Source organism: Artemia franciscana, chromosome 7 (genome assembly GCF_032884065.1).
Source record: "Artemia franciscana chromosome 7, ASM3288406v1, whole genome shotgun sequence".
In the NCBI taxonomy this organism is placed as follows: domain Eukaryota; kingdom Metazoa; phylum Arthropoda; class Branchiopoda; order Anostraca; family Artemiidae; genus Artemia; species Artemia franciscana.
In genome coordinates this window covers 52,681,918-52,695,637 of record NC_088869.1, presented here as the reverse complement: position 1 = coordinate 52,695,637, position 13,720 = coordinate 52,681,918, and the positions used below count along the sequence as shown (strand labels likewise).

The 13,720-nt window shown below is 34.2% G+C and overlaps 1 protein-coding gene across 1 annotated transcript in view; it reads left to right on the top strand.

Moving 5' to 3' along the window:
* Window positions 1–13,720, top strand: part of LOC136028635 (cyclin-dependent kinase 20-like) — a 46,545-nt gene that overhangs the window by 15,178 nt on the left and 17,647 nt on the right. Inside the window, exons 2-3 of the mRNA XM_065706464.1 lie at window positions 3,583–3,765; window positions 7,967–8,212. Coding sequence (XP_065562536.1) covers window positions 3,583–3,765; window positions 7,967–8,212 — 429 coding nt within the window. The remainder of the gene's footprint in view (window positions 1–3,582; window positions 3,766–7,966; window positions 8,213–13,720) is intronic.

Here is a 13,720-nt window from a genome sequence, read left to right as displayed (position 1 = left end):
ACTAGTCTCTTAAAAATATTAAATAAAAAAACAAGTTTTTTTAACTGAAAGTAAGGAGCGACATTAAAACTTAAAACGAACAGATATTACTTCGTATACGAAAGGGGCTGCTTCCTCATCAACGCCCCGCTCTTTACGCTAAAGTTTGATTCTTTCTTTCAACTCTTCTTTTGAAAACAGTAAATAATCCTGCTTTTTGATTCTTCTCTCAACTCTTTCTCTCACCTCAAAAGAGTTTGATTCTTTCTCTCAACTCTTCTTTTTAAAACAGTAAAAAACTTTAGCGTAAAGAGCGGGGCTTTGATGAGTAAGCAGCCCCTTTTGTATACAAAGTAATTTCTGTTCGTTTTAAGTTTTAATGTCGCTCCTTACTTTCAGTTAAAAAAACTTGTTTTTTTATTTAATTTCTGAAAATTTTTGAATCAATGCATGTTTTGATTTTGGCTCTCTGCAGAGGAATAATTAAAACGAAATTTGCATATTTTTTGGCTAATGGGTTTCTCATAATTTTGAGAAAAAAGAGTGGGGGAGGAAGCCTATAAATTAGTAACTTATAAATTAGCTTACGTAAAGAACTTTTGTATTCTCATGTTTTTATTACATATATGAGGGGGTTCGCCCCCTCGTCAGTACCTCGCTCTTTACACTAAAGCTTAAATTTTGTCCCAATTCATTAAGAATGACCCCTGAATCACAAAAGCCGTACAGTAAATAGTTGACATTACTAAAAAATACTTTAGCGTAAAGAGCGAGGTATTAGGAGGAGGTGAGCCCCTCATATGGGCAATAATTTCTGGTCGTTTTAAGTTTTAATGCTGCTCCTTACTTAAAGCAAAAAAAAACTTTTTCATATTTATTTTTTCATTGTTTTTTTTAAGTAAAGCTAGTAAATCCTGCGAGCCCTTCATGGAAATTTTCTTCCCCCATGACAAATTCCTCGATGGAAAGTTCACCCAGCATATCCCCCTCTTCTCAACCCCTCCCCCAACCAAAAAATCCTCCTGAAAACGCCTGTACACTTCCCAATAACCATTGCTATATGTAAGCACTGGTCAAAGTTTGTAACTTGTAGCCCCTCCCACGGGGAATGTGGGGGAGTAAGTCGTCCCCAAAGACGTAGTTATAAGGTTTTTCGACTACGTTGAATAAAATGGCTATCTCAGAATTTTGATCCGTTGACTTTGGGAAAATAATTAGCGTGGGAGGGGGCCTAGGTGCCCTCCAATTTTTTTGGTCACTTAAAAAGGGCACTAGAACTTTTCATTTCCGTTAGAATGATCCCTCTTGCAACATTCTAGGACAACTGGGTCGATACCATCACCCCTGGGGAAAATCTGATGGTGTGATTTTCGTTAAGATTCTATGACTTTTAGGAGTGTTTCCCCCTATTTTCTAAAATAGCGCAAATTTTCTCAGGCTCGTAACTTTTGTTGGGTAAGACTAAACTTGATGAAACTTATATATTTAAAATCAGCATTTAAATGCAATTTTTTTGATGTAGCTGTTTTTAGAGTTTTGGTTACTATTGAGCCGGGTCGCTCCTTACTACAGTTCGTTACCACGAACTGTTTGAAACTGAAATCACTTTTTGGTTTTTTTTCCAATCATACCTTGGTAAGTATTTTCTCATTTATCACATTTATCTTAGTGACAATTGAAGTACAGGAAACCTCTAATTTGAGACTTACAAACATCTTCAAGACAGGTATTACAGTCTTTAATTTACACTATATATCCTCTATGTAATTTACATGGATTGCAAAATCTGCACTTTTTGGCATAGTCAACAATAATGGTATATTTCTCACAGGATGAACAATTGCCCAATGTGTACAAAATAGTGGATATGGAAAGAACATTTCTCGCCGTTGACATTCTCACTTTCAAAAATAAAATTTAATTGCGATCGATAAAATAAATGTTTTTTTTTTTTACTTCTATGATAATTAACTGATTGACGTCACAAAGCCTGTTTGGTCAGGTTTTTCAACTTATTTGTTGTTTGGATAGGGTCTAGATAGTGTTCAAAGCAAATCTACAATATCATCTTATTTTGTCTCTATTAGTAGTCAATAAATTGAATAAATGCATCTTGCCCGAGACGTGAAATTCTCATAATATAGTCGAAGGATGGAAAAACATTTTTCATTATATCGTCAAGCATTCTTTGAAATAATATTTTCCTTTGAACAGATAACTCCTGAAAATGATCATTTAGAATCATACATTTTCCAAAGCCACAAGATTCCGCATGATTTTTTTTTTGTTTTTCAGATCCAAACACTTTTGATCCTGACACTTTCACTGCCGAGTATAGACTAACAAAGCCAAAGAATGAAGATTCTTTCTACTTCTCGTCACTAGTAAAATATCCAACGAGAAAAACACTTTCAAAAATAGAATAGTCACAAACTGACTCCTTTTCTATATACTGATTCAGGTCATTGTCTTCAATGTATTTCACTAATGCGCTCAATCCATCTTGTAGGGTCTGTATATGAATTATATTTACTTTTGCTGCAAAACATATCTGTTCTTCCAACTTGAATCTGCTCAACGATATGACATATCTTTCAAACATCTCGTCCCATTCAAGAGATAGCTGACAGCCCCTTTTCATTACTACTGTAATATTAGGTACTCTAGGTTTCATTTCATCTCTGGTAGTACCATCAGTTTTCAATAGAGTAAAAGTATCCCTAACTAAAAATATGCTTAGAAGAAGATCCATAATGTTGACGCACTGAACTCTTTTTCAATAATGAGGTAAGTGGACAGTAAGATCTATCAAAACAAGTCACGTGAGATTGAGTAATCTTCAATAAATTTACTTAGGTAAACAATTACATCCCCTAAACTATTACATAGCAATCAAAGAACTCTTGAAGAAAACATTTGCACAGGTAAACAATTACGTAACAAACATTGGATTTGTGAAGAAAATTTACCAAATAAGCTTAAAAAAGTGCCACAACCGGGATTCGAAGGGATTTGGCTCGGTGGAATTCGTTGTGATTTCACTACTAGTTTCTACCTTTTTTTTACCATGGCACATAGCTCACTCTTTTAATATAACAAATTTATGAAAAGTGTGAGGTGGAAATCTATTTTTCAAAATCTAGTGGGAAAAAAATTTTGTTGTTTTTTTCCATTAAAATACAAAATAAGTATATTTTTCAATTGTAAGGGGAGGGAGCAGAAACATTGGAGGGTAAGTACCGTTGCAATCATAACGCATATTTTACTGCAGCCGTAGTGTTTTCTTTGTGGTTTTGCAGCTGGTTCACATAGTCTGGTTTATCTAATATTTTGCTGGTATTTTTTTTTTGGTTTTATCTGAGACTCTAATCTGACGGTTTAAGATGGATTCTCTCCTTTTTCGATTTTTTTTTATCACTTTGCAAATGTACCTTTTAAGTTGTCTCTCTGACGGGCAAGTTCTTATGCAGTTTGGAACTATGATATCAAGCGCATTACTTACTTATTAACATAGTTACTCGTAATTTGCTAGCATCTACTCACAGGAGTGATTGGATTATGTTATATCAGTAGTAACAAAATATATCTGCTGTCTTTATTCAGGTGCTTAAACTGTCGAAATGGTTCTGTCATCGTTCTAGTGTTGTTATTGTGACTGATCTAATGGCTTCTGATCTCAAGGAAGTGCTGTCAGAAAGGAGGTTAAATATGGCAGCGGTCAAGAGATTAATGGCAATGCTCCTTGCTGGCGCTGCTCATCTACATTGCCAGAAAATCATGCACAGGGTAACTAATTCATATTCCATCTCATTTTCTATTGTGGCAAATTGATAAATTTTGCAATAGTCACTTTGGGGTTGCAAAATTCAAATCTAAATTTGAAATGGTAATTTCAAGCCCCCTTTGTATCCAAATTCGTATATTTCTAATTTTCAAAAATTCCAAAAGAAGGTATAAACTTACATAAGAAGCCCTTCGGCTCCAAGCTCCCTTCAAAATCTTACACTTTCCTTGACTATTCATATTTGTTTGTAGATTATGTGTAATTTGGCCTTTTCTGTGATTTTGTTTTACCTCCCCAGCACTAAAAGAAGTGTATTCTCCAGAACAAACCGTGTTTTGTATTCCTGATGAAAAATAAGCCACTTCATCTATTTAAACCAGTACTCCCTCATATTATCTTCTTTACTTACTCTTAATTAGGCAAGTGGCCAGAAATAAAAATTTTTGCGAAACTGTGGATGCCGCCCATCCTTATTGATAATACTACTTTTATTATCATTCATAATATTGTTCTTAGTGCACAAAGCTCAAGGTGAGCCTTTTTAATTCTAAATTGATTGGTTATCTCAGACTTTTCAATCGATAGATGTTTGGTTCTCCTTGAGCCAAAAATGTTGCAATGTCCTGCTGCTATGGCCGAAAATAACACTCAGCTGTTGCACAGCCTTTTTTCGTAACTTAGAGAGAACCAAAAAACTTTCAATCCCCCTTAGAATGAGCCTTCTCTAAATATTCTAGGACGATCTGTTCGAAAAAACTAGCTATGGGAAAAACAACAACAAATAAACCCGCATCCGTGATCATCCTTCTCGGAAAGAATACGAAATTTTGTATTATCAAACAGTTCGTGGTAACGAACTGTAGTAAGGAGCGACCGGGCTCAATAGTAACCGAAACTCCAAAAAATGGAATTTTGATACCAATAGTTACATAAAAAATTACATTTTAATGCTGATTTTAATATATATAACTTTCATCAAGATTAGTCTTATCTATCAAAAGTTATGAGCCTGAAAAAATTTGCCTCATTTTAGAAAATAGGAGAAAACACCCACTAAAAGCTATACAACCTTAACGAAAAGCACACCATCAGATTCAGCGTATCAGAGAACCTAATTGTAGAAGTTTCAAGCTCCTATCTACAAAAATGTGGAATTTCCTATTTTTTGCCAGAAGACAAATCACGGATGTGTGTTTATTTGTTTTTCTGTTTTTTTTGTGTTTTTTTCGAGGGGTGATCGTATCGACCCAGTGGTCATAGAATGTCGCGAGAGGGCTCATTCTAACGGAAATTAAAAGTTCTAGTGAGTTTTTTAAGTGACCAAAAATTGGAGGGCACATAGGCCCCCTCCCATGCTCATTTTTCCACAAAGTCACCGGATGAAAATTCTGAGATACCCATTTTGTCACCATAGTCGAAAAACCCAATAACTATGTCTTTGGGGACGACTTACTCCCCCGCAGTCCCCGTGGGAGGGGTTGCAAGTTACAAACTTTGACCTGTGCTAACATATAGTAAAGGTTACTGGGAAGTGTACGGACGTTTACAGGTGTTTTTTTGGTTTGGGTGGGAGAGTTGAGGTTGGGGACGTGGGGGGGGGGTTTAGATGGAGGATCTTTCCATGGAAAAACTTCTCATGGGGGAAGAGACTTTCAATGAAGGGGGCTCAGGATTTCTTAGCATTATTTTAAAAAAACAATGAAAAAATAAATATGAAAAGTTTTTTTCTACTGAAAGTGAGGAGCAGTATTAAAACTTAAAAAGAGCAGAAATTATTGCACATATGAGGGGTTTACCTCCTCGTAATACTTCGCTCTTTACGCTAAAGTATTTTTAGTAATTTCAACTATTTATTCTACGGCCTTTGTGATTCAAGGGTCATTCTTAAGGAATTGGGACGGAATTTAAGCTTTAGTGTAAAGAGCGAGGTATCGACGAGGGTTGAACTCCCTAATATACGTAGTAAGAACATACGAATATAGAAGTTCGTTACGTAAGTTAATTCGTAAATTACGTCTGTTTTTTACTAATGAAAATGTTCGTAAAAAAATTAAAAATTCTATTTGCTTTTTTAAGTAATCAAGTAATTGGAGGGCAACTAGGCTTTCTCTCTCTCTCCTTTTTTCTCAAAATTTTCCAATTAAAACTATGAGAAAGCCATTTAGCCAAAAAAAAAATAATATGCAAATTTCGTTTTAATTATTTATGTGCGGAGAGCCAAGATCAAAACATGCATTAATTAAAAAACGTCCGGAAATTAAATAAAAAAACAAGTTTTTTTTTAAATGAAAGTAAGGAGATTAAATTTGGACATTAAAACTTAAAACGAACAGAAATTACTCCGTATATGAAAGGGGCTTTTCCTCCTCAACGCCCCGCTCTTTACGCTAAAGTTTTTTACTTTTTTAAGAAGTAGAGTTAAGAGCTTGTCCTTTCAGTGATGTTTAGTCCTTTTTTGAATATATAAGCAAATATTCTTTGAATCTTTACCTGTGGTGAGTATCTTTCAATTCAAATTTTAAAATCAAAATGATATATTTTTTTAAGAAATGTGGTTACCATTACCACAAATGATACCTATACTATGAACCATTTGTAATGACAGTTTATTTATGAAAGTTTCTTTTATTTTGAAAAAAAAAAAAACACTCTAAATCTCTCTTAGCATCGTTTGAAAAAAGTAAAACTTTAATGTGAAGACGGTCGATGAGGGAACGGTAGCCTTCCTCATATTTAGGTTGACACCGAATGTGTTGCTAAAAACAAGCTAACAGAATGTTTTTCTTCGTATGAAAATTGTCCCCCTAGGACTAAATAGATGCGGTTTTAGCAGGACGGAGGGAAGCACTTGCCCTGAGGATAGAAATTTTAGAGGGGCAAAATTTTAAATAAATAATCTAAGATTTACAATCATTTGGCAGTTTTTAATTTTTTTATCTTTATTGAAATATAGTAGAGAGTGCACTTAGCAGTAAGTATTGACAAATTGAATCCGAAATTTAGTTTTTCTTGATTTTACTCCCATATAAATCAAGAAAAGTCAGATTTGAATAAATGATGGATTTCGTTAACAAATAGAAATTTTTGGAAGATAAGAGGGTGAGCACTAATCAAAATATTGCCCCAGGTGCAAGAAAGGACAGGCCCACCACTGGGGTAACCCAGTATGGAGTGAACTTGAGCCCATAGTAACCGAAGATTTAATAACGCGTAAAGAAACAAGCAAAACAATGTAAAGTAACGAAGAATTGTCATTTGAAGCTTATTAATTAATGGAGACAAAAATTTCGATTTATTTTAACGATAGAAGCTCATTACTAAAGTAAATTTGTGGGAATTTCGAAAAATAGCCTGAATCCCCACGAAATAGTGTCGGATTGACATGAAAGCTTCATTATTGTGATCATCTTAGCCGAAAAACTCGTTTAGTAAAATTACAGTCCCCTACTGTAGCGACAAGGAAAATCACATTTTCACTTGATATGCTATGATATGTCTCCTTTTTCTATTTTGTTTCTCTTTTTTTTTGTCGATGCTATTGGGGCACCTGAACATCATAGAGATATGTTAATGAAAGTCAAGAGTGGTATTAAATTGTATAGTTAATCAAAGTTATTTTCTATTTGAAGGGAGATCTCGAGGAGTGGAAGCAGGGGGGCTCTGGACTCTGTCCTCCCAATATCCTATAATGTCCCAGAATGTATTGACATTTCTTAATCCAATTATTATTTTTTTTTGTATTTCAGCTTTACTAATCTTATTCAATTTTACTTTCACAATACCTCAAGAATGAAGTGGCTTATTGAGGTGAATTTAAATAAATAAATTCACAAAAAAAATCAGTGCAGATTTTTCAAAGGCGTTCGGTAACTAAGGGAAAGTAGAAGGCTTGCTACTACAAGTTGGCTATTTTTACCACGCTTAACAAAGGTTTAACTGCTCAAACTTTAACGTAAAAAGAGGGAAGTTGGAAGGAGAGGATATTTCTGCTCGTTTTAAGTTTTTGATGCTACTCTTTACTTTCATCTGAAATTTTTTTAAGGAAAGGCAAAAATTATTGAAGAAATACGTTCAAAATTATTACGTATGTAGTTTTTTTTCTTGTGCAATTATAAATATTGTGAGACGAAAACGATATACGTCGTATGCTTCATACAGGCATTGAAAATAACATTGATGGTTCTTAATAATTTTTCATTGTAGGATCTGAAACCTTCGAATCTTCTAATATCATTTGATGGAATATTAAAAATAGCTGATTTCTCACTATCCTGCACATTCAGTGAAGAACTTGAGGAAAAGCCACAGATATTTAGCCATAAAGTAGCCTCAAGGTGGTACAGAGCACCGGAATTGCTTCTGGGATCACAAACATACAGAACTGAAGTTGATTTATGGAGTATTGGCTGCATCTTCGTTGAAATGGTTAACGGAGCACCATTATTTCCGGTAAAAATGATATTGTGGACTTCACGGTCCTTGCTCTATATCTCAACCATATACTAGTGTTAAGAATTAAACTTAAGACACTTGGATTAAAAAAAAACACACTCTCTCTCCAAATCACCAATGCAACACGCCTCACCACCTCAGCTCCAAATTGCAGTTTCTGTAAAATAGAAAATCGAACTAATGATCACTGCCCACTCGAATGCAATGTCCTAACACCAACAGAGGCTTACTCTTCAAAATATTTTAAAATGCTTTGAACCCCCAAAATTATTTCCCTCAGTCAAGAGCACAGTTGACCACACCCTCCACTAAGGCAGTTCAGTGCCTTGATACAATGGACTACTACAAGACGCATAAATTGTGAGAAGCTGTCACAGATCAATACTCCATTTTGAGATGGACAAACAGAAAGATGGCTAAATAATCTTGACTGAAAAGTCATCAGTTTAAACAGCTAAAGAAAAAATTATGTTGTAATTATATGATTTTAACCTCTTGCTCTGGATTTACGTTCTTATTGAGAAAGCAATTTTCAACAACTAATAATCTTCATTTCGTAACAACAAGGAGGAGAAATTTAAAATCCTAACTTCTGTAGGCTAACAAACTGATATTTCAGGATTGTGCTGTCACAACGAGGCGGAGAAAATTTAATATTTGAACTACTTTTACTGATAAAAATTTGTTTTCGAGTCTTTTTATGGCACAGAGGCGAAGAAACTGTCATCTTTACTTTTTTGGCTGGCATATTCTTTTTTTTGCGAAGCGAGGTGGTTTTTAGATCATTGTTGTTCTTAGGGGATTTGTATAATAGAAAGTAAATGTATGACTATGACTTTTATTAACATAATAGACAAAAATATAAACTATTACAGATATAAATCACTGTTCTAGGAAAAAATTAAAATTTTGCTAACGCGTAGCGATTAACTATATAAACATTCCTAAAGGCATCCTAAATTAACAATAATAATAATAATAACTACATAAATATTTTTAGAAGCATCCTTGACTAATTAAAATAATAATAATAAAAAAAAGAAAGAAAAGATAATCACCTTCTCTCAAACACCACCACCGTCAAAATACAGCTCCGTCCACCCTAACCCCTTCAACCTGCTCCTCTACCCTGACCTATAACCCACTCACAGCCCCCCCCCCCCTCAAAAAAAAAGAAGAAAAACTAAAAAAAACTGTAAAAACTAATTCCCCAAGAAATGTTGCTTTAACTTTTTTTTTAATTGTGGGAGGTGCTCAGCCGCCCTAAGGCTCACTGGAAGCGATTTCTATACGGAAGGGCCAAGATACTTCAAAATAAAACCAGATCTCACACTACTTTCAGTATCCACAACCAAGTTATCACATCTTCTTGTATCATGCTCATGAATAGAACTTATGAGACGGTGAAACTCATTAAAAGTCCGGGACCAGATTATGCACAAAATATAACTAAAGAGAAGCGCATGAAGTTCACTATTAGATTGGCAAAGAAATTATTAGCTTACGTTTTGGATTTCGGTGAGCAAATGGTGACCACTTTACTGCCTATTTCCATCTAATTAAAGCTTTGTGTTGTATGACATATTGCCTCCTCTGTTCATCCTAAAACATTAAAATAAAGGCCAAAGTCTTTAGAAATACCTGAACTTTAATACAACCTCGTATAAGAGTACACTTGAAACTAAGTATATGAGTTGAAATACTCCTTCCAAGGACGGAGTAATCCTTTAAGATAACTAGATTTAAAAAAAATATTGTTTATAAAAGAAGGGAAATAATTATTCTTTTTATCCAGCTGGAATAGATGGTTCTCTGAATTCTCAGTTTGAATCGGTAGAATAGAATTTTGTTTTATCATTCACAAACGAAATGATGAAAAAAAGTGGAAATTCACACTACTTGAGTTAACTACGGAAACGGAATGCAACAAGAATATTACTTCAGAATTTATCACCTTCTCATTATCAACCAGTCACAAAATATAGCTATGTTTTTGTATAGAGTTTGCAAGTATTTGTCAAAAAAAAATTGTGTGAACTGCTATATATACAGCTCAGGATGTTTATACTTATTTTGACACATGCCATCCAATCATGTTTCCACGAATAGTTGTTGGTAAATCAAAATTTTTGCAGGACAATTCTCTTAATTAATGCTAAACGCTAAAATAATTTCTAATGAAAGAATTTCTTTCAAAAGGAATTTCTTAATACCTAATTCTAAAAGAATTTCAAATTTCTATTTTTGTACACAACAGACTTATCGAGATTTGAACGTTTGAAATGAATATCTAAAATTCTCAAGATTAAAATAAAATTAATTAGAAATTTAGTACAGCTTGAAACCCTAAGAATTTAATTCACCAATCTATACCTATCAAATACAAAAATAACCAAGACTTAATTTTTTTTGAGGATATTTCGACTCATATACTTACTTTGAAGCACATACCTACATGCCTCCTTATTAGAGTTCATGTTTTTCTGACAATTTTTGTCTTTATTCGAATGTTTTAGGATGAATAGAAGATGAAATACTAACGAAGAGCTCTAAATTAACAGGGCTCTAAACTAACAGGACTAGCCATTATAAAGGTTCGCCGAAATATTGAGGTAGACATCGACCGTGTGATGCATAGATGTGGCAGGAGTGGAAATAAAGAAAAAGAATTTTTCTTATAAAATTATTATTTCTATAATTTAAGCAAAATATATTAAGCTTTTAAAAGTGGAAAAATATGCTACATTGTTATGAAAAGTGAAATTTTGATTAGTCAATTTTGAGATTTCGTCTAAGTTGACACTGTTTATTAAAACTCTAGTATAAAAAATAGTGAGGGTTTTAAGTTAATGCTTTATTGCCTATAGTTAAAGCCCTCGTTTTAAATGAATTTTAGGTATTTATATATTTTTTTCAATTTTTTTTGCTACAACCCTAAATGAACTAGTACTTAATGTTTAATATATCTTTTAGAAAAACATAAGTTGTATCTTAATCCTCATTTCCTATTCTTCATTACTATCATAATTACTAAGCGATGCGATAAGGTTAGGTGACATGCTAAATGGATTGAAGTATACAAATAGTCAAAATGAATAAATGACCCAAAAAAATGGTCCAAGACTAATTTCTTTGACAATACAAAGCTTAGCTCACTCGCTATAGTGGTCAGAAATGCAAAGGCGAAAAATTATGCTTAAAATATTAAATATCACATTTTTGTGATATGATGAACAGCTTTTATTTTTTTATGGCGGGGTGGTTTTTATAACTTACTATTTTTGTATCAGTGTTTTTACATCATTGTAATTTCAACAGATTTATTAGAACTTTAACCCAGACCAGATTTTAGGTTAAATTTAAGATCATATTACATACCTACGACGAATAATTGTCTAGGTTCCCTTTAAATTGCTAGTATTTTTTGTACGCAAGTTCATTGAAGCAACTTTGACTTTGCCAATGTCGTAAATCTGATTAACTAACGATCAGTAAATGCGATTGAGATTCCCTCACGGAAGAAGGAGACTTCCATCTAATAGGGGTCACTGAGACAAAGATTAATGATGGAAATCTGGACTTTGGTCCAAGATATGAGCTGACGGTATCATAGATCAGGGAGGTAGCGAATAGTCTGGAGCAGGGATATGCCATTCTTACCCCAGGAGACTACCATTTAAGGAGAAAGTTTCTTCATTTAGGATCCATAGGTCTTGTCACCGGAAAAAATGATGAAACTGTTGGGGGTCTGTTTCGGTTTTTCTATAAGAAGAAAACTGAAATAACCAAGGAACAAGTCAAGGAGGTAACAACTTAATTCAACGTGGCAATTGACATGGACTAGGCTTCTGAAATATAGAACCGGGACATCCATCTTCCAATTGGGATGAGGGGACTCATGCTCTCAAGCCTCTTTTTAGGAATGCTGCAGAGGGTGAAGTGGGACGGTAAAAAAAACACTGGGATAATCAAAATCGTGCCAGTATGTGAGCCAAGAGGGGTAGTATGCTGGCTGATCAATCACTTGAATTTAAACTCATAGAAAAATGTCTAAGGGGAGCAAAAAGTGATCTCAGACTAGAGATTAGCAATTAATGGAAAAACAGACAGCAGATACGAAAGGGGCGATTTGAATCAAAGCCGGTATCTACAAATCAATGATGCTTAAGTGCAAGAAGCTGCACTTCAAATGATACCTAAAGATAAAATCATCTTAATTGTCAACTCCGAAGGGTACTTTTAAATTGCTATAAAAGATAGAAAAGAAACGAAGGAGGACAGACGCCTGTAGACCATCTCCATAAAGAGCATTGTGACAATTGGCTTTTTTAAATGGTTCATGATCTGATGGGAATTCAGAACTGGAAAAGTAATATGCCAGTATAGATTGGACCCAGATAAAGAGATAATTAGATTTAATTTGGGAAGATTTACTACGGTATTTCATTCTGAAATGCTTGGAATAGAACAGAAAATTGGAATACTGATTCAAAAAGAAAGTACAAATGGAAATAGATGTATTTCAACTGATACCCAAGTATGTCTGCAGGCTCTTATGAATGTAAGGAGTCAGTTTAGGAATAAATTGGAATGCTAAAAAGCCCTCGAAAGTTTAGCATCCCAAGGGTACCAAATTGCTCAGATGTGGGCCTCAGGATGCTCTAGGAACAAAAGTAATGAAATAGCAAATTAAGCAGTCAAGGCTGAATATTATTGACATAAGATGGACGAAATAAACCTTTTCATCCACATATCTCAGAGCTGCTGGAAACTGACAACGAAGAGTTGTCAGGAGCAATCGAGGAATGTAGCAAAACTGGCATAGGAAAATTGAGCAAAGTTTAACAAAAGAAGCAATTAAAAAGATTAATTCCGTGCTAACTAAGTATTTACTACGACTAATAGGTTCGTAGATGTGAAATTGTGATGTGTTCGTAGATGCCATAACTGGAATTGAAAATTATGGAAGTATATAGCTCGAATAGAAGGGATGATTCGAATAGAAGGGATGAAGAAGGGTATATAGCTCGAATAGAAGGGATGATTCTCCAGTTCACCAGAGATGCAAGAAAACCAGGGAGAAATGGGTAATCTGGGAGAATGCCCAGCTAGGATTAGATACAGGCTGAAAAATATCCACTGCATTGAATTTAAAGCTGGAGGACATCGTGGGAAAAGGAAGGGTCCAACAGCCGGAATATCTTATTAAAATAAAAGGGGGGGTTGATGATAGGAATATTTCATGGGTTTCCCTAGCCAATAGGTAGTTGTTTTTTGTTTAATGGAGCTATGGAAGCAATGAGGATTTGAGAATAAAGCATCGACTTCTAGTGTATGAATCCACCACACTACGGCTTACAATATGGAATAAATTAATATGAAGGAAGTTACGATTTAAAAAAAAATATGGTCATAGAATATCCCAAAAAGTTAGATAAAATGCAAATTTAGTTGGTGATACCCTAGCTTTGTCATGACTATATATAGATGGTATAGAAATGACAC